Source organism: Miniopterus schreibersii, assembly GCF_964146895.1.
Source record: "Miniopterus schreibersii genome assembly, chromosome: X".
In the NCBI taxonomy this organism is placed as follows: Eukaryota; Metazoa; Chordata; class Mammalia; order Chiroptera; family Miniopteridae; genus Miniopterus; species Miniopterus schreibersii.
Window position 1 is genome coordinate 103,720,612 of NC_138104.1, and position 26,828 is coordinate 103,747,439.

Below are 26,828 nucleotides of genomic sequence, written 5' to 3' on the forward strand. Positions count from 1 at the left end.
TTGTTTCTTATTTTTCAATTACAGTTGACATTCAATATTATTCTGTATTAGTTTCAGATGAAATATCAGGGGAACCACTCTGTAAAGTACATGGCTGCCATTCAGGAGGTGAGTCGGCAAGTGACAATGAAGGAATTGGCCCTAAAGACACCTGGGCAGATCACACTAAGGGGCTATGCAGAGCCATGGAACCAGAGTGAAGAAAGAGCTTTAAAGTTACTCTGTGGTAGGCCTGGTGCACCCTCAGGCCCTCCCAGCTGCCCTGCACTTAACAAAACAGAGGACAGAAACACAATAAAGGGAAGCCATGCTTCATGTCCCCAGCAGTAAAAAATGACAATGACAGAAACACTAGAATGAAAATGGGAGAGAACAAGAAAGTGTGGCTCTGAGAGAGAAATGGCTCCCCGGGTGCTTCCTCATGGAGGAAGGCTGAGGAAGAGGCAGAAAGCCAAGAGGGCGGGGTGAACAGATCCAGAATGAAATGGGGCCTGTGAAGGAAGCAAGGGCGGGTCGCCTTCGGCACTCCTGACATTTGGGGTGGGCTCATTCTCTTGTGGGGCTGTTCTATGCACTGTAGGAAGTTTAGCAGTGCCCCTGGCCTCTACCCACTAGATGCAGCAGCACCTCTGCCATGCATGACAATCAAGTATTAGCAGATATTACTAAGTTTCCCTGGGAGGCAAAATCAGCCCCGGTGAGAACCACTGCTCTAAGCAGTTCTACAAATGCGGCAGGCATGGCTAAGGGCCCAGGATTTTAGCTGTAGTCTTTACAACATTTCCTCCCATCACACAGACTAAAAAGGTTTGGTGAGTTCAATTTAAACGTATAAGCCAAAATGACGTTATGGCAACCACTTGGGTAGTTCATTGTACCAATAATATGTAAGATCCACTTTGCAAAAATCAACCTTCTCATTGTGAGAGGTATTTCTAGTTCCAAACTAATTGCTGGGAAGTGTATTCCTTATATTAGACACTAAACCCCCCCATCAGCCCTGGTCAGATTGGCTCAGTGGTTAGAGCGTCGGCCACGGACTGAAGGGTCCCAGGTTGGATTCCAGCCAAGGGCACGTACCTAGATCCCTGGCCCCGGTCAGGGTACATGTGGGAAGCAACCAATCGATGTGTCTCTCTCACATTGATGCTTCTCTCTCTCTCTCTTCCTCTCTCTCTCCCCTTCTCCCTCCCCCTTCCACTCTCAATTAAAAGCAATGGAAAAAATATCCTCAGGTGAGGATTTAAAATAAAAACCCTCCATCAGACATCTGCCATGCAGTCCTGAGTAGCATACAAGCAAGTTAGCTACATAACTGCTTCACTTTTTGAAGAACTCAGCTAATGAAACCTTCAGGTTATATTTATGAAATCCAGTTGAATGCTGCATTGGGCAGTAAAGGTGGTTTTGCTTTACAAAAAGAGTTTTTAGCATCCTTGAGGTCAACATGAAAACTCATTCACACATAATGACTCAGTTGTGGCACTCTACTTACTATTAATGTGGTCCATGTAATAAATTCCAATTTGTTTATCATACACCGTTTCCCATCCCAAAGGAAGTTCATCCCCAACACAATCGGCAAAGGTCAATGGCTTTGTTATCCTGCAAAACAAAATTATAAAAGGAAATTTCAAAATCAGGTCAATTTCGTGTGAGTTTGCTGAATCGACTCTAGAATCAGGTTTTAATACATAATTATATATTATCTTATCTAACTGGCTGGTTTTGCCCCAACTTTGGGTTGGAAAATTAAATCACCGGCTTTGCCCTAAGCAATAATCAGTAAAAATATCAGCACACTCACAGTTAAAAGCATTATTATCTCAAAGTGCAACTTAAATACCAGGGAAAACAGATATTGAAAGTTACAAAACAGGTAAGACAAGCATCTTCCTCCAAGCAGTGTTTAATGAGGTGATGACAGGGGAATGTGGCTCTTCCAGAGGACAGCAGCTCCGCTTTGTTCTCATTCCCTGCGAAATGTCCCCCTCCCAACCTTCTATCCAGTACAGCTTCCATCTGTCCAAAATGGAATCTTTCTATGACCGATGATGATCAGTTAAGGAGTTAAATATTAACCACTGACCAAATGCGAAAATCCAAACAGGCATGGTAACAATACGAGGACATGCCTACTGAATACTGCCTAGGCGCCTGATACAGTAGGAATCAAGATGGCAAAGGGTCCTTTTCGTTTTCTGGAGAAAAACAACAAAAGCACATTGTCTGCACACCTCTCTCCTTGAAGTAAAGCTGATTAAAAACCTTGGCTTGACACAGATAGATAAAGGAAAGGTTTCCAGATGGGCTTCTTTATAAGTATAACTCTCCCCTTCCCCACACCCCATGATCACACTGATTGACAAGACAGCTCTTGTATAAAATGGGCCACACCTATAATTGTCTAAGTCGGGGCTGCTATCTATTCGGGAGTCTGTATAAATGCACACTGACTGGCACGCATGGGAATCCGATAACCTAAATTTCACTAACTCAAATCCTCCCACATCCTCTGCTCAAGTCCCTGGCCTGAGGAAAGTGAGACTGCACAACCACAGGAAACCCCACAAGACCACTATAAGTTTTGAACATGTTATTCCCCCAAACTGGTTCAGCGACAAGGCTTTGTCTCTCCCAGTAGCATTTAGAAATTGATGAACAGCATCAGAATGGCACTGATCAGAATTTGTCTTCATTTTAAACATATGGTTTTAAGAAATTAGCGTCAATATCAAGACAGAAATACACAGATGGTGAAACATGCTGCTGACTTCCTCTCAAACACGATGCACTCAAGACGCTACAACATCAAGCACGGAGTTTGCATGGTCACCCACAGAATCGGTGCCTTGAAGCGAGCCGATGAGGAGTCATGCCTGTCGGTCTCCGCACCCACAGGAAAATGAACAAGTCCTTGCTGCTGGTCTCATCAGTCCACAGGGCCCACATTTGGGGCTCGTTTACTCTCCCTTGACAGCAGCTTGGACAGTGATGAGGTTTCCCTGCTCTCTAAGACAGAAGTGGTAAACTAGAAGGCAAGGACAGGGATCCCATGCAGCAAAGGGGGCAGCTGACAGCAGGGAGCAGATAAGCCCACTCACTGGATTCATCCACCACACTGTGAAATACACTCACCTGCAGCAATTTCTTAAACAGTTAAACAAAGAATTTCCATATGACCCAGCAATTCTATGCCTAGGTGTATACCCAAGAGAAATGGAAACATGCCCACACAAAACAATGTCCATACCAGCATTACTCACAACAGCCAAAGGTGAAAACAACTAAGGGCCATCAACTGATGAATGGATACATAAAACACAGCCTAGCCACATAATGGAACATTATTCAGCCATAAAAAGAATAAAGTACTGACACATGCTACAACATGGAGGGACCTTGAAGTCATTGGACTGAGTTAAAGAAGCCAGGTACAAAAAGGCCATGTGCTGTGTGGTTCAACCTATAAGACATGTCCAAAACAGGCAAATCCATAGTCAGACAGTACCAGTGGTTGCCAGGGGCTGAGGGAGAGAGGGAATGCGAGTGAGTGCTAACGGGTATGGGCTTCCTTGGGGGTGATAAAAAGTTCTGGAGCTAGATAGTGGTGATGGTTGCACAACTTTGTGAATATACTAAAAATGAATAAACTGTACACTTTAAACGGTGAATTTTATAACATGAGAATTATATTTCAATTTTCAAAACTATGATGAAAGGAGCATCTCTGTGTATAAAGCTCATCATCTATATTTATAATTACTTTTTTCAAAAGATTCCCAGAAAAATTTACAAGGTCAAGGATGTGAAGCTCCTTTCTCCATATCTTAAATTTAATGTAAAAAATCCAGACAGTAAAGTGTAAAGAAAAGGAGATGAAGTCACCTATAATCCAGAAACCCTGGATTCATACTTTAGCTTCTTCTCTCTCCATTTCCTACATATATCCTCAGCTGATATCATACTTGATACAATTGTATCATACTTGATACAATTTCATACACTGATTTCTTTCATTTGTATATTTCTTCAGGCCCTTTAACTCTTTGTCAGCAGCACCGTCTATCATTTTGGAATCTTCCATTATGTGCAGTAAACCATAATTTATTTACCAGGCACCTCAAGTCATCTATTTAGGCAGGTTCCAATTTTCTGCTCTTTATTGTAAGGAATGAATATGAGCTTATTGTAAATGCCTGACATATATTGCCAAGATGCCTGACCATCAGCATACACACCTCCCAGTGAAATAAGTGACAGTCTTTTTCATCACCCTCTGGGAGATCTTGAACACATTTGTTCAAGGGCTCAGAATCAATCCATATGGCACAAGCACACTTTCCTTTCAAGGAACAAGCTGGTAGGGAGTACAGTGTTAGTTCAAGAGCATTTTCAGGAAGTGGGGGAGTTGGGAAAACATGGTAAGCAATGAACTAATGAGCAGGGTACACACTGATGCCACCCTTCAAAGCGTGCTCTAATATTGTATCTTACAAAGACCCTTGTGATTATATTGGGCCCACCTGAATAATTTGGAATAATTTCCCCATTACAAGATTCTTTAGTTAGTCACATTTGCAAAGTCCCTTCAGCCACGTAAGGTAACATTCAGCCCGGCCGGGCATGGTTCAGCGGCTGAGCATCGACTTGGGATCCAGGCGATTGGGGTTCGATTCCCAGTCAGGGCACATGCCCAGGTTGCGGGCTCAATCCCCAGTCAGGGGCGTGCAGGAGGCAGCCGATCAATGACTCTCATCATTGATGTTTCTATCTCTCTCTCCCTCTCCTTTCCTCTCTCTGAAATCAATAAAGATATATTTAAAAAAAAAAAAAATTCACCAGTTCCAGTCCTCATCAGGACATAGACATCTTGGGAGGCCATCATTCTGCCAACTACAGACAGCCACTGGGGAGGTTGCAGGGCCAGAGAGGCTGGGCAGAGCAATGGATGGCAGTCCAGCGACTCAAAGACCATGCCCTGCCTCCTGGCAAGGCTCAGGGCCTGGGATATCTGACATCAGTTACACCAAACTACAGAAAATTAGAGGTGGGCAGCAGACAGTGAGAGTAGAGAGAAAAGTATAAACACTGATTCTTAACACACTTTCTTTATCAAAAACAGGCCAGGGCAAGCCGATGGCACGTGCACTGCACTCTCCAGTCTCCTGGGACAAGATGACCTTCATATTTCCAATTCCTGCTTGTTTTCAACATGCTATTCAGAGAGGATACTCTTCGTCCCAATTTCAGTCCCAAAGCAGTCCTTGAGAAATGATAATGACTTCCTGCACTTCTTCTAACATACCTGACTCACAGTGAGTTGCAGAGCCCACAGAACATGGACAGAGTCTGTTTGGAGTTACTTATGCAGTGGATTGGGCCTCATTTGCTGTGCTAGTTGCTTCCCCAACTTCAATGGCATAATATCGACACCAGCGAGCCAGGCTTCTCACTTAGCACTGAGCAGGTCCCTGAACTCCCTGAACTTGCACTAAAACACTGATAAGCACAGTCCGGGACTTTCAGCAGATTCCCGGAGATGGTAATTACCCCCAAAAAACAAAGTTGAGAAGCTCTTTTAGAAAGATTCCTCATTTCTCTGTCAAGTTTAAAAGAGCAGTCAATGTACCACAAACCTGCCACATGTGTCCTGAAAAGTCATGAATAATCACAACATTTATGTTTTAAGTACAGATACTTAGTTGGAAAACATGTATACACTGGCTCGTCAATTGTCATCAAGTCCCAATTCTAGAATTTAGGGTAAAGAGTCATCACACCTAGAACTCAGTCCAAACATTGCAATTGACATTTCAGTGTATTAACGTAGCACGAGGGACCCGATTTTCGTGATAAGAGTCTTAGAATCATTCTTGAATTACATTCGTGATTTCTGTGTGAAAAGACTGTTTTCTTGAGAATTAAAAAAAATAAAATTATACATTCTCAGTCTTTTCACCAACTCCAACAGAAAGCTAACAGTTACGGTTCACAGACAAATTCCCAGACTAATCTGAAGAACAAACAGCAAAGACATTTCAAGGGAAGAGAAGACATGGAGGTTTTTATGAATGGCAGTGTAGCCATGAGACAAATGACCACAGAGAATGGGACATGGGTGAATCCCTTCCCCTGAGTATCCCAAAACTGAATTTGCAGGAGACCTCCAGTCTCCAAGGCCTGGATTCAAAAACAAAGGTGCTTTAAGTATTGACAAGTTTCACCACTATCCTTTATGCCTCAACCAGGTAAATCTTACTCTGATTTTTCTAAGTGTCATTCCTGGGAACAAAACCTCATTTGGGGATGCACTTGTCTTCCTAAGCCTCCACAGGCAAAGCCAGGGGCCAACATGTTCTGAGGGGCACAGCTTTGCACAGTGGAGAAACAGGCCAGCTAACCTGAAGGGAGATGGATGGTAGAGTCTGTTCACAGTCAACTCACCCAAGTTTGAGGGTCAATGTTGCTGATAATTCAATGGGGAAATTAACCAGGTCACAAAGCCCCACTTCAAAGCATGGCAAATGCATCTTTTAATAGTCACAAGAAAACGTTCATGCCCGATCAGTTGAGCCAATATTTACCCAAAGTGATGAAGGAGCAACAATGCTAGCACTGCCACCAAACCCCTGCTTCATTTTCCTCCTGGGCACACAGAAATATCACATCTCCCAGCTTCCTGGGCAGCGGAGTGGAACCATGTGGCCAGGCTCTAGTCAATGGGCTGTGGAGGGCAGAGGTAATGTACAGCCCACACCCCTTCCAGGCTTGTCCCCGAAGCTTCCTGCAGGACCCTCCATGCCCTCTCTCTAACCTTTCCTTGTCAGCCAAAAACAGGCAAACCAGTAGAGGATGGCCGCTAGGGGCTGCATATTTGTGTGCCCCCAAATTCATATATTGAAATCCTAATGCCCAATATGATGGTATTGGAAAGCATGTCACCCGGCAGGGTCCCTCAGTCACAAAAATAACCAAAAAAAATAATTTCTCATCAAGCCCATCAAGTACACAGTCCTGAAAACACTGTGCTCATTTCCACACATAAACTCTAACATTGTAACTTAGAATAAAATAAAGACACTCTCTGGCCCAGTTTTGGAAAGGAAGCTGTCTTTTCTTTGGCCAGCCTCAGCACTTTCTCTCTCCTCTACTCCTGGGACATTTATTAGGACTATAAGTGGTTATCCATTTACATCGCATCTCCCTTAATGTTTGCTACTTCTGGGCAAGAATGGCACCTCCTCCAGCTGAGCACCCCAGCAGGTGCTCCACTGCAAACACAGGGTGAACCACAGACTTGACCTGCTCCGTGGCGAGTGGGGTCTGCCACCAAATCTATGTCTACGGCAGCTCTAGAGCTGAGTTGGGTGGTGCTGTCTTAAAAGTATATATGCTCGTGAGCATGTGTGTAGATTTGAGGCTTGAGGGACTGGATCTGAGGGAAGAGCCTGTGCAGGCTGGAGGGTCCTCGCCAGGAGACCCCAAAGTCAGCTCTGGGCCTTCCAATATTCTGCAGCTGCCCGCCTTCAGTAGCCAGTCTCCTCCAGATGGACTGGGTGGGTCCTCCTTCCTGGGCCCCAGACTCGAGGAAGCTGGCCACCAGGGAGAACCCCAGCCACAGCAGTTCATCCAACAGGGAGGGTGGAGAAATGATGACTCCCAGGAGAGTCTGACTTCTGGAAGTTGTCTTTCCAAGGAGGAAGCACACAAGCCAGTGTTCCAACACACACACACACACACACACACACACACACACACACACAATGCAGATCAGTGGTTATTGGGGAGTGGAACAGGGAAGGGGATATGGGGGAGATGATGGGAGATGGGAATGTTCTAAAAACAGATCATGGTGATGGTCGACCAGCTATGTACATTTACTAAAACTCATCAAACTCTGCGAAAATGGGTGAATTGTATGCCATGTAAATTACACTTCACTAAGCTGTGTTAAAGATACACACACACTGAGGTTCCTAGTAAGTACTATGAAACACTTGGGAGGAGAAAACAATTGGAAAACTCAGGTGCTGTCGCTAGCTTCACTGCCACCTCACTCACGTTAAGCTATCACATGCAACTGGCGATTTTGATCCACAAATTCCAAATCACACTGTCATGAAACTGTGCTTTTGGTTGTGTGGGACACAAAATGGTCTCCTTCCTTTTGGAAGCAGTCAGCGTATTTGCAAAGGCCATGCTCCAGGATATACCCGCAGGTGGACGCATCCAGTCACAGAGCACCGAAGTGGGTCCCAGCCCTGGGCAAAGCCTGCACTGCACTCGGCCGGACAAGGAAAGTTTCCTTTAAGCAGCACCACAATTTTCAAAGGTGCAGCCATTATCACCACCCCCACTTTCCCGAGGAGGAAGCTGAGCTCAGGGATGCACATCTGAGGTGGCGAGTCCTGGCCACAGGAGTGGGCAGTGGACTCGGAAGAATCTTGAACGGGTCCCCAGGGCTCTCTGCACCCCCACTGAACTCGGGGAGGAACTTTCAAGCAAAAATTAATAGGTTCCGGTCCAGCCGCGCATGGCTCAGCGGTTGAGCATCGACCTAGGATCCTGGAGATCGGGGCCCGATTCCCGGTCAGGGCACATGCCCGGGTTGCGGGCTGCAGCCGATCAATGACTTTCTCATCATTGATGTTTCTACCTCCCCTCTTCCTCTCCCTTCCTCTCTCTGAAATCAATAAAGATAACTTAAAAAAAAAAATTAATAGGTTCCAAGAGGCAATCAGGCAAGGAACCACCACCCTGAGGAAAACACTAGGAATAAAGATGCAGCAGCACTGCTATAAGAATAAGCAGATATGTACCATTTTCTGCTTTTTAATCTTTTGTTATCTCCCTGCCCTCCTGACCAATTTCTACTGATTGCTCTGATCAGGTACAGGGGGTAAGTTCATGACCACCACCAAGTTCATATGGCCTAAATGCTAGCTGAGCATCTCAACATAGTCCTTTAAAATAAAATGCATCATTAGAAAAGTTTGGTTCTCAACTTACTACTGAATATAAAGGACAGGAGGGGATATTTAAAAGTTAAAATGGGAAGTTTTAAGGAAAAATTTAGGGGGGAAAGAGACAAATAGCAACAATTGATGGGAGAAGTAAATTCAGCTGAAATGCGGGAGGAAAATGGGCCTGGCCAAGGGGAGCGAAGAGCCCGACAATCACATTCTTTAGAAATGCCATCACAGGGGGAGGCAACCCAGGATGGTTCTGGTCATCTGTTCAGACAAGCAGCACACAGCAGTGGCAACGTCACAGTCCTCTGGGCTCTGTGATCTGTTTTAGCTTTGCGAATAGTGCCAAGATCGAGCTCTCCCCTGTGTGTTGTACCCAGTTGCAGAAAGACCCGCACAAGGCTTCTAAGAGCAAAAGCAAAGGGATTTTATCACCCACCCTTTTCTGCATTAATTAACTCTCCCAGCCCACCTCTCAAACACAACTTTCAGCAGTCACTTAATCTGTTTTCTTTTTGGCAGGAGAATTCCACTCTTTATAGATGCATCTCTGCATACATCACCAACTGAATCCATGAACAAAGGCACAGGGGAAAATGCCTGAACATCTAAGACACTCAGTCATCCATCAAGCTCATGAGAAGTAACACGCGCCAGGCAAGGAAAGCTTGCAGGGACAGCGGTTCTTTTAGGTCTTGGATCTCTCTGGGAACCTGAGATAAGCTGTCAATCTCCTCCCTAGAAAAATGTGCCTACACATACACCCAAAATGCTGCCCTCACATATGCGCAAAATGCTGCCAGTCCGGCAAGTCCAGTTTTGAGATGCCTGTTCCCAGCTCCCCGCCCAGGGGAAGAGGCACCAGGTAGGGAGCACAGCTCCTGGGGGAAGGGCTGGTTTTACCAGTGGTGGGGTCAAGGTCTCAAACCCACCCAGGAAAGAGCATCAAAGCCACTTCTAACCTGCCCTGGGAGGGCAGAGGATGACACTGATGGATTGTGGACCTGTCTTGGCCCCATGCAGGTGGAGAGGGTGAGCAGGGCAAAAAGAAGCCTCCCCCCAGCCCCCTGAAGGCATGGGCTGTCATGACAAAGAGCAAGGCATGGGAGGCAGGGCATGCTATCATCAGATCTGCTTTGGAGAAAGATCCTTTAGGCTGCAGAGAAAGTGGATAGCAGGGAGAGGGACTGGACGTGTGGGCAGGAAATGAGGCCTGAAGAGCACTGGGCCAGGGCAGCAGTGACAGGGGCCAGGTCTTTCAGCCTCTGTGAAGCTACTCACCAGGCCCTGAGCAGGGTGAGGTACACAGTGGAATCTCAGGTGTCTGCCACAGAAGAGTCACAGGAACATGAGCGGTGCTTTGCAACCATTTCTGTTCACTTCAATGACCCTAATAGTTTCCCTCCCAAGGGCCATCACAAGGAGGCACTGAGTCGAGGTCTTCTGCAGTGTATCTGCTCTAATGCATGCCTGCCCAAGGGACAACTCGTTATGGGTGTAAAGGTGTCTGCAACACCCCCTCCCGTGAGACCCTCCAAGGAGGGATGGATAGACAGGGATAGATTAACAGAAGGATAGATGGAAGAATGGTGGGAGAAAAGGAGGGAGGGAGAGATGGATGGGGGACAGACGGACAGATGGACAGATGAAGAACCCATCTACATAGGCCAGTGGGGAGGAAACCTCTTGAAAAGGAGGAAGCGAATGTTACGAGTTAAGAGAAAACTGCCTCCTCCTGTTGGGTCTCTCCTGTAAGCCAGAATTCCCAAATCAGATCCCTTAGGGTTTATAAGCAAACACATTCTGGGCAGGATCGGAAGACCAGAGGGCAGCCCAGTTCCTTTGTATCTTAGTTATGCTTTTTTTTCTGTAGATCACTGTCCTAATTGGGATGCTGGGAGGTAACTAAAGAAGGGGCCGAACTCAATAATAACCACACACCAACCAAGGAGAAGTTGCCCCAAAACTTGCTAGTGATCTGATTTTCAGCAGGGCCACTTTGAAAAGGGGTGGGTTTGTTGGGGTGGCACAGAGAGAGGCTTTCCTGCACTGTCCATTGTGGCAGCCACTAGCCGCATGTGGCTAAAGTTAATTTAAATGAAGTAAAATGGAAAGTTCATTCTTTAGCTGTACTAGCCACTGTTCAAGTACTCAAGAAACATGTGGCCAGTGGCTGCCAGACTGAACAGGGCAGGCAGTGAATGTTTCCATCATCACAGAATGTCCCAGTGGACAGCGCTGCTGCAGAGTCAAAGGGCAGTGAGAGGACATTGGTCTCTCGTGGGAAGGAGAGTGGGTGAGACAGGGGAGTAGAGAGAGAGGCAGTGAACAGCAGTCCACTGAAATATTTTCTTGTAAGTGCTTTGGTTATTGGTCACAGAGAAAGGGTGGCTATAAAATTACTTGATATATCATCAAGTTTGGGTTCCTTTGTTTGCAAAAACAAAAAAGACTAGAGAAGACACCCCAACACAGCAGTAATTATAGGTAGAGGGCTGGATGGGACTGTTTGTAGAAATAAAATACTGTAAGTCATTTTTTTCAAAGGAGTTAGCCAGAATCCAACATGGCCTCTTCTCTTGTTCTCTTCCCACGAGCCTCAAGGACAAGTGTGGCCATCATTGACTGCTTCCTGGGTTCCCACTTCTCTACCTCGAAGAAGGGCAGGCCAGGCAGCAAGAGTGGGAAGCACATGACTCCAAGGTGCCTGGGGCCATCAGACGTCGGCCTACAGACGTGTTCAGTCTGGTTTGCAGTGCTGGCCCTCGGAATGTTCTAAAACCCCCACAGGTTGCCAACATTTAAACTGAGAGTTCATTACAAACACCTAGATTTCTAACTCTCCTGAAAATCGGAAGAGCTGGAACACAGGGATTACAGTCAGCAGAGACAGAAACTGGGTGAAGCTGAGCAGGGCCACTCGCTAGCTTGCCCAGTCCCCACTACTCCATTACCTCTGACATGTGGCCATTTGGTTGGGGGCCCAGTCCTGGTGGGCATTTGAGTCTGTAATCACCACACTGAGGTGAAGCGCAGAGGTGGGAAAAGCCTTCCCAGGGAATGGCCTAGAAAACAGAAGGCATGCAAGGGAGTTCCTGCCAGGCAGAGGCAGGCATGAAGCTTGGTACAAACGATGCTCACGGTCTCAGGCATGCAATCTTGGCTAAGGATAAGAGAGCTTGGGGACCCCACCGTAGGAGAAGCACTATGAAAACTATAAAGTGCTACTCCTTGTATTTAAAAATTCACTGCAGGAAAGCTATTTGAGATGTGAGGTGCCAGGAGTTAACCTCAAGGAATTCAGCTCAGCCGGGGAGCAAATAAACAACAAATTCCCACTACTCGATAAATTCTGTGAATGGCAGGGCACAGATAGAGGGCTGTGGAAGCTAAGAGGAGGAAACAATTCAACATTAATATAGATTATTTTTATGGTCAGCAAAATATCAAACCCATCTCCCATCTCATGCTCCAAAACAATAACACAATGGCATTTAGAGCTATTTGACCTTTCTTTCCCCTTTACAAACTTCAGCGTTTCTAGTTTCCAAGGTCAAGGTTTATCTGCCCAAGTTTCGTGAAGGGGTTAAAATCATAGTCAAATATTCATTCATTACTGTGAACCAGATGGAGTATCATGAGACAATGGATTCCCACCCTGGCTGCTGTGAGAATCACCGGGGACATCTGGACTGGCCCAGGAAGTTGGACTTAATTGGTCTGTGGTAGAGCATGAGCAACAATAGTTTGTGAGGTTTTTTTTAATATATCTTCACTGATTTCAGAAAGAGGGAGGGAGAGGGAGAGAGAGAGACAGAAACATCAATGATGAGAGAGTCACTGATCGGCTCCCTCCTGCACACCCCCTACTGGGGATCGAGCCTGCAACCCGGGCATGTGTCCTGACCAGGAATCAAACTGAGATCTCCCGGATCATAGGTCAATGCTCAACCACTGAGTGACACCAGCCAGGCAGCAATAATAGTTTTTAAATGTTCTCCAGATCATTGTAACCTGAAATCCAGGTTGATGCTCAAAAGTAAATGGTCATCCGTCTCCTGCACTCGAGGCAGCTCCATGGAGAGGGGAAGATGGCAGGTGAGTGGAGTCAGGAATCATATATGGGAAGCACATGATCAGTTATCTTAACCAGCCTCTGCTTTTCATACTGAGAATTTCACCTCAAATATTGAAAATATCTTTAGAAGTGTAATAAAATAATTATTGATTCACCCACCGAGGGGTGAGTGATGGAACTGCCATTTGCCAAGCGCAGGAAAAGCTCTGGGAAATGAGAGACAAGGACAAGCCCCAGGCAGTCTGGCCAGGTGGGGAGAAAAGAAAAGCACCAGTGAAGCCCATGGACAAAGTAGGCTCGGTGGTATGTGCTTCCTTGTGGTGAAATGCAACACCCACCCCAGCGTCACTTCTCCTTTCCTGGAGGGAGACAGTGGTCCTAAAACAGGAACCAATTTTTCAAATTGGCATAGGGAGCACGTGCTAAGCAAGAAATGTACAGCTGACCAGGAGATTATTCAAAACAGGTTCCTTTACCTTCTTTCTCTAAAGTCAAACATGATTCGGCACATAAGTGAAAGGGTCCTATAAAAACTGCCCAGGCAAAAATACCCTTTGCCCTGACTTGGAATTTTAGAAAATACGTGCGCATCTATGGAACCAAATCCCTGTGTGGTATCTTGTATTCTCCCTTCCCGCCCATCAAAATCAGTTCTTAGGAGTCCTGTGTTGTTCCCAAAGTTGTGTGCAAGAAGTCATTTTAGACCAGCGGGACACAGGGGAGGGGTCCAGGTGACAGAAGGTCCGCACAGGGAATGCGGCAGGCCCACAGCCCTTAGGAGCCCAGGCGCCAGAAGGGCCCCACGCCCAGCTTCCTACCGCGTGAGAACGTCTTTCACTGGAAAGCTCCCTGACCAGCCCCAGGACCATCCCACCCTCTCAGCTAACCTCTGGAGCTAAGGGGACACGAAGTAGGGGAAAGAGGTTGATGGTATCTTTCTTCAGAGGGGGAAACTGCAACATTCCACATTCACATGATTGAAGTGATATTTCCAACAAGCACCAACAGTGCTCTCTCCATCGGCAGAAACCGAAAAGAAATACGTGCGTAGCTCAAGTCCTAATGTGAATGCCATGGGGCCCTTCCCAGAAGAAACAAGCGGACAAAATGTCACGTCCTCAGAGGCCGGCCAACATGTCAAGTCTAGGTGGTACTTCAGGGAGGCTGGGCCATCCTCTCATGGAAGCAATCATGATGAGGAGCAGCCTACGGCACACTTAACAAATACTGTGCATAGAACTTTCGGGGGGGGGCAGGGAGCTGCCACCAGCTGATTCTCTATGGAACTATGGGATTCTGTTGCAGTGCCCATTCAGTTCGATCGTCAGTCACCTTAGTGAAACTACTGCTTCACCATGTGTTTTTTTTATTTTGGGGTGGAGGAGGGGCTTATCAGAACACCCTGGGTAGCTTGAGGATAAGGGGCTGCATTTTGGGGGGTTTTTGTTCGTTTGTTTTTTAAGAAAGCTTCCCAGGCACTTTGTAGGAAACCCCAAGGATCACTGGTCCAGATCAGTGGTTCTTGAGCCTGGCTGCTAATCAAACCCACCAGGGGGACATTTTAAAAATGGTTAAAAATGGACACCAGCTGCAAATCATATATCTGATAAGGGTCCGGTAACCAGAATATATAAACTCCTAAAAGTCAACAACAAAAAAGGCCAACAAGCCAAAGTAAAAATGGGCAAAGGACTTGAATAGACATTTGTCAAGATATACGAGTAGCCATCAAGCACATGAGAAGATGTCCACCATCGTTGCACATCAAAACCACAACGAGATGCCATCTCACAGCCACGAGGATGGCCTTTTTAAAAGCAAACAAACAAACAAAACCCAGAAAATAAGAAGTGCTGTCTGTACTATAATAAAATGATGTCCAGCCATGAAGAGGGATGAGTCCTGACGCATGCCACAGCAGGGCTGAACCCGGAAACATTATGCGAGACTAAAAAGGCCACAGAGCCTATGATCTATTTGTAGGAAATATCCAGAGTTGGCAAACCATAGACGCCGAGAACAGACTGGTAGTTGCCAGACCTGGGGAGGAGGGAGCAATGGGGAGTGACTGCTTAATGGGTACAAGGTTTTCTTTTCTTTTCAGTGGTGAAACTATTTTGGAACTAGATAGAGGTGCTAGTTGCACAACACTGTGAATGTACCAAATGCTGCTGAATTAACCATTTCATATGGTTAGTGGTTAATTTTATATCATTGAACTTCACCTCAATCTTTAAAAGTGGGGGGAAATGGATATGAGGGAGCTTCCTGGGCCCTGCTGATCAGGACCTCCTGGGGTGGGGCAGCGTGTGTGCACGTGTGTGTGTAGGTGTGCATACAAATGCAAATATACAGCTCCCCAGGTGAATCTTACATGCGTCTAGGACTGAAAAGCATGCAACCTGAAATTGATATAAAAATAAGAGTACTTCTGTGGCTGAGACCTTAGAAGCTTACCTGACGCAACACTCTCCACGGGAAAGGAGGGTAAAGAGTATGGCATGCTGCCCCGTCCTCTCTCTGAAAAAATAAGCATTTCAAACAACAAAAATAGACGTGTCACATTCAGGAAAATGAAGGCAATCACAGCTATGAGCAATCTAACCAGGACGGTGTATGAATTCAAAATCCTGCCCCCAGAACGATGGAAGGACCCACAGTTTAGTCCGCATAGATGAGCACAAAACAAACTGGAAAGGTGTCCTCAGTATCAATGAACCATGCTGTGCTCCTTGCAAACACCAAGGAAGGGCAAATGTTACTAGACTCTTATGAGAACCAACAAGGACCAAAGGCATAGGTGAGGTTGCAGCCAAGGCCAGCTGAGCAAAAGGGAAAACGGCAGAACTCTGAGCTGGCTAACCACCCGTGGTTAGAGATGTCATGGGGCAGAAAGGACCTGGCCACCTGACTGCTGATGGCCAACGTTCAGTCTGTAATTCCTGTGGGACCTGGACAAGCAAGACAGACATTGAAACAGAAATGCTGCCTGTGGCTTCAAGTTTAGGATGTTCCAATTCTGTTCACTGTAGATAGTCCCTGTAGGTATTTCAGAAATCTGGTTTTACTAATACTGATCAAAGGTGATGCAACATTTTTTCACTAAACAATTCCACTACGGTGGAGGTGGTCATCATGAGGGGCCCTTATACATGGTATTCATCTGCTCCTTTATAAGCAAACTGTACTACAACTCTTTCCCCAGCACTTTCCTTTTCTGGCTTGTGGAAAGTTCTGACTTGGACCCTAAATGTAAGACCTAATTCAAAAGAACAGTGGGTCGCACTCCTGTCTCACCTTTACTTTCATGAGCCGGAAAAAGAACTGCAATTTCTTCGAAACCCATTTATTAATACAAGAATGAGAACCTTACTGTAGCACTGCCTTTTTGGTGAGGGGAAAAAAAAAAAACACCCAACCACTTCTTAACACCTCCCAGCTTTGCAAACACTACCAGCCAACTGCTTCCCAAAATCAATTCCAGTAACTCATATGCTGGCGGTGCCATTATGTCATTGGTTTGCTTCATGGAAAATTTCCCAATTTTCATTTATTTTAGTGCTTTGGAACATGCCAGGGCACCTTCCTTAATTCCAGGTGGAGAGGTAACGCAACCAAACACCACTGAAACATCAGAGACCCTGGGAAAGAAAGGAAAGGCATAGAGGCATTGTGTTGTTTCTCTTACACAGCAATGATCTCCGCCAACACTGACTACCTCCTGGGGAATCCAAGTGTAGTTCTTGCTCCTATCCCACCACTTGGCTGGAATTATTCCACAAGGTTTTATACTCCAAAAATGATAAAAGTAGCATCTACCCCCAAAGTAACAGGCTAGGGTAAGGTATTATTGTTCAATGGTGCAAAAGGGGATGACACTCGCTCCACCCGATGCAGAGTGGCAACTAATCACCCCGAGACAGATAAGAAGACAGTGATATGTTTCTCTACTTTACATAACAAGATAAAAATTAGCCCATCTGAAGGAAATGCAGACTTTGGACTCCAAATATTTACTGAGCTGGCACTAGATTTAAAACTGAGTTGTTGACAATGACTCAGGAAAAACAACTATTTTATTCGTTACATGTTTATATAAAACTGTATGGTGCTCCCTGTTTTTAAAGGAGCTGGGTGATAAATGGCACAGAAAAGGGAATTATCTCTGTTAATAATTTTAAAGGCATGATAAGGACATGAGTTCTTCTTTCAAAATTAAAAGTGTGTCTAAAGCCGCGAGATAGAGCTGAGGGTTGGGAGTTGCTCCAGCAGGAATTATTGGTTCTGGCCACCACGGTAGCACTTAAAATGCAAATGCTACCCTGTTCTCCCCTGAGTACATGTGAACTCAAGAAGCTATTTTTGGTAATCCTTGACATTTTTGTCAATATGCCATCTGCATGGTGACATTTTGGAGGTTTATGATATTGGAGGGGGAAGGGTTTGATTTCTGGTGTCTTGGCTTTTAACAGTGAGATTAACACGATGACAATTTTGGATCAACCTGAGCCACATCGAACACAGCATGATCTATCTGAGATGCCTCCTGAAGCATGCAAAATGGTGTCACAGTGCTTCAGAAGCAAGTCACAATGTGACAAAAGCGCTGCAGAGTTGGCCACCATGTGCTGGAGCCGTATCAGCTTAGATCACAAACCACCCAGCCATTAGAAAGCAGCTACCTACCACTTTTCTTTTAAATAATAATTTAAAAAATCAGTTTCCAAACACAAAAATTGGTAGCATTATATGGGCATTCCAAAAGCATATCGAAGTCTTCTCTAAAGACATACCCTTAAGGTACACAGCTCAACTGCCAGAACAGGAACAAAATCCAGCCGCCACATTTCCTGTTCCATGGAATTCCTCCACCACAGGCCCCCCAGCAACTAAAACTCTTTGTAGCATGAAACATTAGCTCTTCACCTGTGTACTGTGTTCAGCTTTATTGAGATGCAATTATACAATGGACATATACCATTGTGTGTGTTTAAGGGATATACTGCATCGACCTGATACACTTATTTGTTGCAATATGATGACCACTGTAGTTAGCAAATACCTCATCACATCATATAATCAGCATTTCTTTTTTTACAGTGAGAACATTTAAGATCTACTCCCTTAGCAATTTTTAAATACACATTATCAATAATATCAATTAGTTCCCCAGAACTAACTGTATTTTTAATGAAAATCTTTCTAAAAGTAGTTCTTTCCCTGCCTTATATATAAAGTTGTCTTAATTTGTCTGGTATTGAAGTGATCCAACTTCCCCTGGTTGCCTTATGGCAGATGCAACATCCCTTTTTAGGGGGAGGAGGGAGAGAAATTCTACTGCGGGTTCCTTGACTAAAAAGTGCCCACCTGGCTCTTAGGATTCCGAGCCCCTTCTCTCTAGTTAGTTAGACTCCCCTCTGGGATCTTATCCTGCACCCTCCCACCCCATCCACCCCCACTGGCCAATGGTTCCCTTGATTAGACCCCGTACAGCAAATGTTTTGTGTAAAGGGCCAGATAGTCAATATTTTCAGCCTGCAGCCACAGGGTCTCTGTCCAGTGACTCAGCTTTGCCCTTGCTGTACAAACGCAGCCACAGACGATAAACACGTGAGTGTGGCTGTGCTCCAATAAAACTTTATTTACCAACACTGAAGCTGGAGTTTACATAACTTTCACAAAATACTACTCTTCTTTTGATTCTTATTAAGCCATTTCAAAATGGAAAGCGCATTCTTATCTTGCAGGCTGTCGATAACAGGGTGGACTGGATTCAGCCCAGGGGCTGCTATTTGAAAAACCCTGTCCAAAGATTCCCCCAGGGCCAGCCATCAATTTGGAAAAGTTTCCACTCAATAAACATTGGTTTGTCAACTGACGATAAGCACTGTCATTCTGGCTGTACATGTAAGAAAATCTAGCCCCAAAGAAATTCAGGAACATGCACAGGTGGTAGGAGCTGACTGCCCCATCCTGACCTTAGGGCTGACCCACCCCCATCTTGGGATTGCTATTTTATGTCGGTCTTTTGTTTCTGGGCTGCCTTCTCATCTCCTGGAGGAAAAGGGCTAGGTGATCTTAATGGTCTGTTCTGCTCCATCGCACCAGGCACAGACATAGCATCTAGATTATTAATGTCTTAGTACATGTTAGTTTTTTGGCTTCCTGTCCCTAACTTTAGAAAGAAATGTGAAATATTTTATACTTCTCTCTTTCTCAAGGTAACCAACTTTTATAAAAGCTAAATTACGTTGATCTCTTTTCTTTGATCTTCAATTCACTTTTCTTAAAGGATGCCAGCTGCTCCCATGGGCAAAGTTCGCACAGCTGCCCTCAGTCAGGATCACAAGATGGTGTGTCGCCTGCATTAAACCAAAAGCAGCACAAAACCAGATCCCTACGACATGGGTGAACCTCAAAAATATGATGCTGAACGAAAGAAGCCCGACACAAAAGGCCACGTATCGCATGATTCCATTTATATGAAATGTCCAGAACAGGCAAATCCATAGAGACAGAAAGCAGATTGCTGGTTGCCAGGGGCTGGGGGATGGGGAGTGACTGCTAATGGGTACAGGGCTTCCTTTTGGAGCAAAGAAAATGTTTTGGAACTAGACAGAGGGGGTGGTTGCAAAACACTGTGACTGTACTAAATGTCACTTAAAATTGTTCGCTAAAAAAATGAGTAATTTATGTGAATTTTACACCTCAATAAAAATACATTTTTTAAAAAGATGATGGTAGAACTGTGTATTCTTTTTTCTTCTTTTTTAAAGCTGATATCCATCACCACACATAGTTACAAAAATATTTTTCCTGTGATGAGAATTTTCAAAAATCTACTTTCTTGCCCTGGCCGGTGTGGCTCAGTTGGTGGATTGACCTGTATACTGAAAGGTCGCTGGTTCACCAGTTCAATTCCCGGTCAGGGCAAATGCCCAGGTTGTGGGTTTGGTCCCTGGTTGGCTTGCATACTGGAGGCAACCAATCGATGCTTCTCTCTCATTGGTATTTCTCTCTTTCTCTGTCCCTCTCCCTTCCCCTCTCTCCAAAATCAATTAAGCCCGGCCGGGCGTGGCTCAGCGGTTGAGCATCCACCTAGGATCCAGGCAATCGGGGTTCGATTCCCGGTCAGGGCACATGCCTGGGTTGTGGGCTCGATCAATGACTCTCTCATCATTGGTGTTTCTCTCTCTCTCTCCCTCTCCTTTCCTCTCTCTGAGATCAATAAAGATATTTTTTTTTAAAAAATCAATTAAAAAATAAATGAAGAAAAGAAAAGAAAAGAGAAAAGAAAAGAAAAGAAAAGAAAAGAAAAGAAAAGAAAAGAAAAGAAAAGAAAAGAAAAGAAAAGAAAAGAGAAAAGAGAAAAACTCAATCAGGCAGCAATTCGGTTGCCATGATGCCGAACAGTTCATTTTTTACTAAGTTTTTCACTGCTTTGGTTGCATTAATTGGTTGATCAGTCACATGAAGTGCATTAAACTTCATAAATGAGTACAACAGGCTTCATAACGGCCTACTATTAGGACAGCATCATCCCCTGTTTAAAAACGCTAATTTTCTCTTAGAACTAGGCCAGTGTGCACGAAGGATATTTCGGGACAGAGGAAAAATGGAGGGGAGGGTGTGAATATGAGCACTGCAGCCAGACCATCCCTGCACTGGTCTGTGAATGCCAGGTCCCATCATGGAGATGGGAGCCCAGCAGCTAGTCTCTGACCTACCACTAAGGTCGTCCTGGGCCAGGAAGACCATACCTCCCTCCATCCCAAAATTCCAACCCCTCACGTGTTTCACTGAAATATGCCCACCAGTCCCAATGTAACTGCCCCTTCCAAAAATTACAACTCAGGAAAAAAAGGGCAAGAGAAATTTTTTCAAAAAAGACAGGAGGAGCAATTCTCATGCAGTATGCAATAAAAGAGATATTTGTTAAAATTTTGAAATTCCAAATGCACAGTGACAAACTGAAAATATCCACCTAAGATCAACATTGTTAACTGTAGTGAGCTGTAACATCATCATTAGAAACCCAGTGTACTCAAGGCTCAAGGTTGGGAACAGAAAGTTGCCAGAGAAATTTACACACAACTGACAGAGTCAGATGAAGGAAGGAGGGGGGAGGCAGCCGGAGGGGTGGGAGGACTTCCTAAATTCATGTGTATAACACCACCCTGTTCGCCTATGCTGATTTTCCTCCTTTAATTCTTTGAAAAGTTTGTATATCCACATGGTTCAAAAACCAAAAAGGATAAAAGATCTATTGCCCACCCCAGTCCCATCTGCCTCATCTTCACCATTCCCACCACCATCTCCCCCAAACAGGCACACAAACACATTTGAACACAGATACTTGTTCCTCCCTTCAAGACATGCAGGCTGGGCCACACCTGGCCCCTTCTGCACCTGCATGTGCCATAGGCTTCCGCGTCTCAGTCCTCCAGGCCAGCGGTTTTCCAACCTGGCTGCAATGTGGTGCCCTACGTGTGAACCATTCAAGCTGCCTTGTACCTGAGGCTGCCGGTGTGTGGGACTCAGGCTCTGCGCTCGGCTCCCTCACTCATGGACCTTCGCCCAGTTCCACAATGGCCCCAGTTTATATGGGAAGAAAGCAAAACTCAGAGGTTAGAAGGAGGTCCAGTTAGATAAATGACAGCCACAACCCTAAGGCAGGTCTGTCCAGCTGGTCCACAGAACAAGGGCACCTTCTCCTTGAAAAATAAACAAATGGTGATCTTTGCCCAATTTGCAGAGAAAAATTAATAAACTCATAAAGTCAATTTTAAGATTTCCAACTCCAATTTTGTTAAACACCAGCACCCCCTATATCACTTTTCCACTAGCCCTGGCACAAAATGGTTGTGACTCGGCTACACACTGCAATCCCCAGGGGAGCCTGGAGCTCCCTGGCCAGGTCGACCGCGCACCGCCCCAGTGGGGAGGCCCACTCCTGGTTATCAAGGAGCCGAAGCCAACAGAATAGGAGCAAAGCAAACAGCTGATCACAGCCAGCCCAGACCTCGCTTTTTCCATCAAGTACACGAGGTTATGTTTATATTCTGACATTGTAAACATATGAATGGTCATTTTTCTGTGAGTAAAACAGTTGGCAGTTGACATAATGGAATCCAAGACATAGCTATTTCCTGTATTCTGCGGGGAACGCCTCAACAGGGAGGGCACCTCAGGGCGGCTTCCAAATGTGCTCCAGCCACACAGTGGAACAGTATTTGGCAATGAAAAGAAATGGAGCATGATCCGTGCTGCGACACAGATAAACCTCGAAAACATTATGCTTAATGAGATAAGCCAGACACAAGGCCACAGATTATTTTACTCCATTTATACAAAATATCCAGAATAGGCCAATCTATAGAGACAGAGAACAGGTTAGTGGTTGCCAGGAGCTAAGGGAGATGGGCAGTTACTGGTCATGGGTACAGGGTTTCTTTGGGGGATGATATTGGTGATGGTTACAAAACCTTGGGAATATACTAAAAACCACTAAATTGTGTACTTTAAAATGGTGCATTTTATGATTATGGGAATTATATCTCAATTGTTTTAAACAGGGATAATTTTCAGGGCAAATCCAGTTCACCCACACACTCAGGGCTCCCTCACACTGGAGACAGGCACCTTCCCGCAAACAGAGCTCTGAGTAGCAAAAAGGATCCATCTCCCACAATGGCTGCCTGGTGTCCTGCCCAAACTGCATGCAGCCTAGAAATGGATTCGCCTTGGCCGTGCTCTCTCTCCTGGTGGCACTGAGGCTGGTGCACAGGAGTTGCTTGGAAGATCTTCGGCCAACTGCAGGGCTTGTCCCCTCAGGCTTGGCCCAGCCAGCTCCTTTCCTCCGTCCCTCTCTCTCCTTCAGCTCCTTGAACTTTAAGAAATAAAAAGAGGACCCTCCAGATGGAAAATGCTGGAGATTCCACAGCCCCATGAGCAGCCTTTCAAGACACCCCTGCCCTGTCCTTCTAGAGCTTCTGAGCAAAGGCAGAGGCAATCCTCTCCTGTTCCTTTGGCTACGGAGGGAATCAAAATATCTGGGGGCATCTCAAGCAAACTGATACTCCATCCACCCACCCACCCACTCCGCACACACACTCAGAAGGCCAGGCCAGCTCTCTAGGTTGCTGCAGAATACTGAACTGTTCACAGATTCATTTTCTTCTGTTCCACTTGACACTCAGTAACTATCTATCAGTTGAGAATATTCTAAAAGTTGAAGAATACACTCGTACTAAAATACATCCCCAACCTTTCATATGCTGGTATTACTATTTCTTATGGTATAATAACTTCAGGGTTTGTCCTATAAATATGTTTCATATCCGTTCTTCATGGAATCAGAAATCAGGCCTCTGTGGTCTTCCCCTCTGTTATGTAACTGTCGATCTGTTTGAAACAAATAGCTCCTAAACATCAAACATTGTAACCACGTAGACAAAAGTAGTTCAAGGTTCTCAGCCAGGCCATATTGCCCTGCCTGCATGCCCCCCCCCCACAGCGGACACTTAGCAATGTCTGAAGACACTTTTGGTTGTCATGACTTGGAGGGGTGTGCTACCAGCATCTATGAATAGAGCCTGCAGATGTTGCTAAACACCTGACACTCCACAGAAAGGTCCACAACAAAGAACTACCCAGTCCCAAATATCAACAGTGCCGAGGCTGAGAAACGTGCTCTAGAGGAACACCTGCCCAGCCTAATGCATTAGGACACTGCCCATCACCAATACAGTAAGGTGAGTAACTCAACACGCTTCTCTATGTAACCACATGGGGAACACATACAATCAGCAGCAGCCAAAACAGCGAAGGCTTCTGAATGGGGTTAATAGAAGGCCTTCAGGTTGACCTCTGGATGAGTCTCAGCTCCTCCTAAGATGTCAGCAAGATTCCTTTTGCCCCCTCCTGATTTCACCTGCCTTAATCAAGCATTAGCTAAATCCCAGGCACTTCATTTCCTTCACAATTCCTCTGACATAATCCCTGCCTTTTCTAGGCCTAGTGCCCCGGATCTCTCTAGCTCAGGCCCATCACCATCTGTGAAAACCACTGATGGTTTCCAACTGGCCTTTCTCTAGGAAATCCACCCCGCCCACTGTCCCATATTTGGCAAGCTCATCAGATCTGACTTGGTGCCTAATGTGAGCAAGACTCCAGGCTCAGTCCACAAGAAATAAGGACCCCTAGGGATGTGGTGAGGAGCCAGGGAGAAAATAGATATAAAATGCTTAGTATGATACCACCTAAGCACGCAATAAATGTTAGCTACTGGGGTTGTTCTTAAAGACACCCAGCTGACCAGATGCTTCCACGCTCGCGGGGAAACAACGCATTAGTTTCCTACTGCCGCTGTAACAAACTGCCACAAACCAAGTGACTTAAAACAACACAATGCATTATCTCACAGCTCCAGAGGGCCGAAGAGCAAAATCAGTTTTATTCGGCTAAAATCGAGGTGTCAGCAGGGCTGTGTTCCCTCTACGGGCTTCTAAGGGAAAATCTAGATCCTGACATCTACAGGCTCCAAGGAAAAATCTAGGTCCTGGCCTCTTCCAGCTTCCAGAGGCTGCCTGCATTCTCGGCTCATGGCCACATGTCTCCCAATATCTGCTTCTGCTATCACATCTCCTTTTCTGTCTCTGACCCTCCTGTTTCCCTCTTGTAAAGACCCTTGTGATTATATGGGCCCCACCAGATAATCCAGGATAATCACTTCATCTCAAAATTCCTAACTTAATCCCACCTACAAATGTTATTTGCCCCAGAAAGTAACTTATTAATAGGTTTCAGAGACCAGGACATGGAAATCTTTGGAAGGTCATCATTCTGCCTACCACAGGGAGGGGTTAAATATCAGACAGCAATGAATGCAAGATAAAATAACCAGTGGGCATAACGTGGTGCAAGGGAGAGCTGAACTCTGGAGTTGGACAAAGGCTGCCCCTCACTGGCTTTGGGAAGCAAGGTTACTAAGTCACCCACCCTTGGCCTAGTTTCATCACCTGCCCACCTACACTTGTACAGCCTCTGTGGGCTTTCCGTAAAAGCATCCACACAAACACCTAGAGCACTTGGCACATGGTAAGCACTCCACATATGTCCGCCATAACCACAGACCCAAGGGATTCCAGCGGGGAGAAACCAGGAGGTAGCAACAGCATGGTGATGCCTTAGGGGGAAGGACACAATTGCACTGTGAGCCCAATGGAGGTAGGGACCTGTCTGCTGGTGCTCACCACTGGAGTCCTGAACCCTGGAAGAGTGACTTGAGAGGCTGTGCAGCAGTGAGTGGATGGATGGATGGGTGGGTGGGTGAATGGAGTAGGGACTGGGCCGTTGGGTGGCATAATGGAAAGAGCACTCGTTCCTGGTCAGAAAACACAGTTCAAGTCCCTGTCCTTCCAACTCACAGAAAGACACACCCCTTGACTGTAGCCCTCAAGTACAAAATGAGGAGTCTGAACAGGACAGCCCTAGCTCTTCCAACCCCAACACTGCAGGATTCTAAGTTATGTGTGGTCTTGCCCGAGTCTTACCTCCCTTACAAAGGCTCTGGCTCAGTCAAACTGTCCGATTCCCTCATTTATTCCGAACACACCCAGCACTTCCTCATCTCCAGTACTTTTCTCATGTTCCCACTTTTCTTCTCCAGCGCTGAGAAAGCACGAGAAACCCTCAAGCCAGGAGACAGATGGATAGATGAAAAGATGCCCCCCGGCTCGAGTGAGCCCTCTCTCCTTTTCCCGGAAGCCACCACCAGCTGACAACAGTACCTGGTAGCCACCACTGTCTTCATTTAGTATGTCTGTCTCTCATCCCCCAGGCGAACGTCCCCATCCTCCATCCCAGCACACCAGAGGCCAAGAATCTCTGTAAATAGTTCATTTTACTGGGTTTAAAGGGAAATAACTGAACTCAACAGAATTTAACTCTGCTTTTATTCCATCAGATCAACTTGATTTAGTTTGTTGGAAAGGCCGCCAACATTAGCAAAAGGGCCTGGGCTGGAAGCAGTTCACCAGGTTCACCAGGTGACCTTTACATGTCCCCTGACCCAAGGGTTCCTGAAGTAGAACCTACCCGAGAAGGTGAAGCACACTACTTCCACTTCCAAAATCAGAGTGAAAGGGAAGAAAAGGAAACTTAAGAGATTTCCAAACATCCGGGAGCTATTTTTGGAAATGAATGACTTTTCCATTCACTTAAAAAAAAAAAAAAAAAAGGAAGGAAAGAAAAAGAAAGATATTAGACCAAGAATAGACCAGAAGTGGTTGTTGATCATCTAAATGGAAGAACATTCTTGCAGGAGTCCACCCCTCATGTCCTTAAAATCAAGACACTCCCCCATGTTCATACAAACACTACCTATAAATGAAAAACGGAGAAATCATTACTTGTTTATCGGAAAGTTTATATAATCCCAAAATAGACTCATTGGGATAAATACAGCAAACGTCCTATTAATTAATACTAAATAAGCGTTCCAAGAAGGTAGCAATCAATGACGTCATCTGGCTCTGTTCTGTGGAGCTCCAACCTGGCAAATTCCCGAACCGTGGATTTTCTCCTTAAAGCAATAGCCTGTCCAAAGGACTTTTAATATACCATAGAATTCCTCCATGTGGAGCAGGTCAAATCCACCTCGTGAACAAATGGATCCCTAAAAGCTTTTATTACGATATCATCTAGGCCTCCCACCATCATCATGATCATTCACACTCTGTTTGGATCTCAAATGTGATATGGTCCCTCATTCTTCA

At 45.5% G+C, this 26,828-nt stretch overlaps 1 protein-coding gene across 3 annotated transcripts in view; it reads right to left on the bottom strand.

Moving 5' to 3' along the window:
* Positions 1-26,828, bottom strand: part of WWC3 (WWC family member 3) — a gene marked incomplete at its 5' end in the record, with an annotated part of 93,033 nt that overhangs the window by 62,706 nt on the left and 3,499 nt on the right. For all 3 annotated transcript variants that reach the window (XM_081124863.1, XM_081124864.1, XM_081124862.1), the window contains one exon: positions 1,496-1,605. In XM_081124863.1, the coding sequence (XP_080980989.1) occupies positions 1,496-1,605 (110 nt within the window). The remainder of the gene's footprint in view (positions 1-1,495; positions 1,606-26,828) is intronic.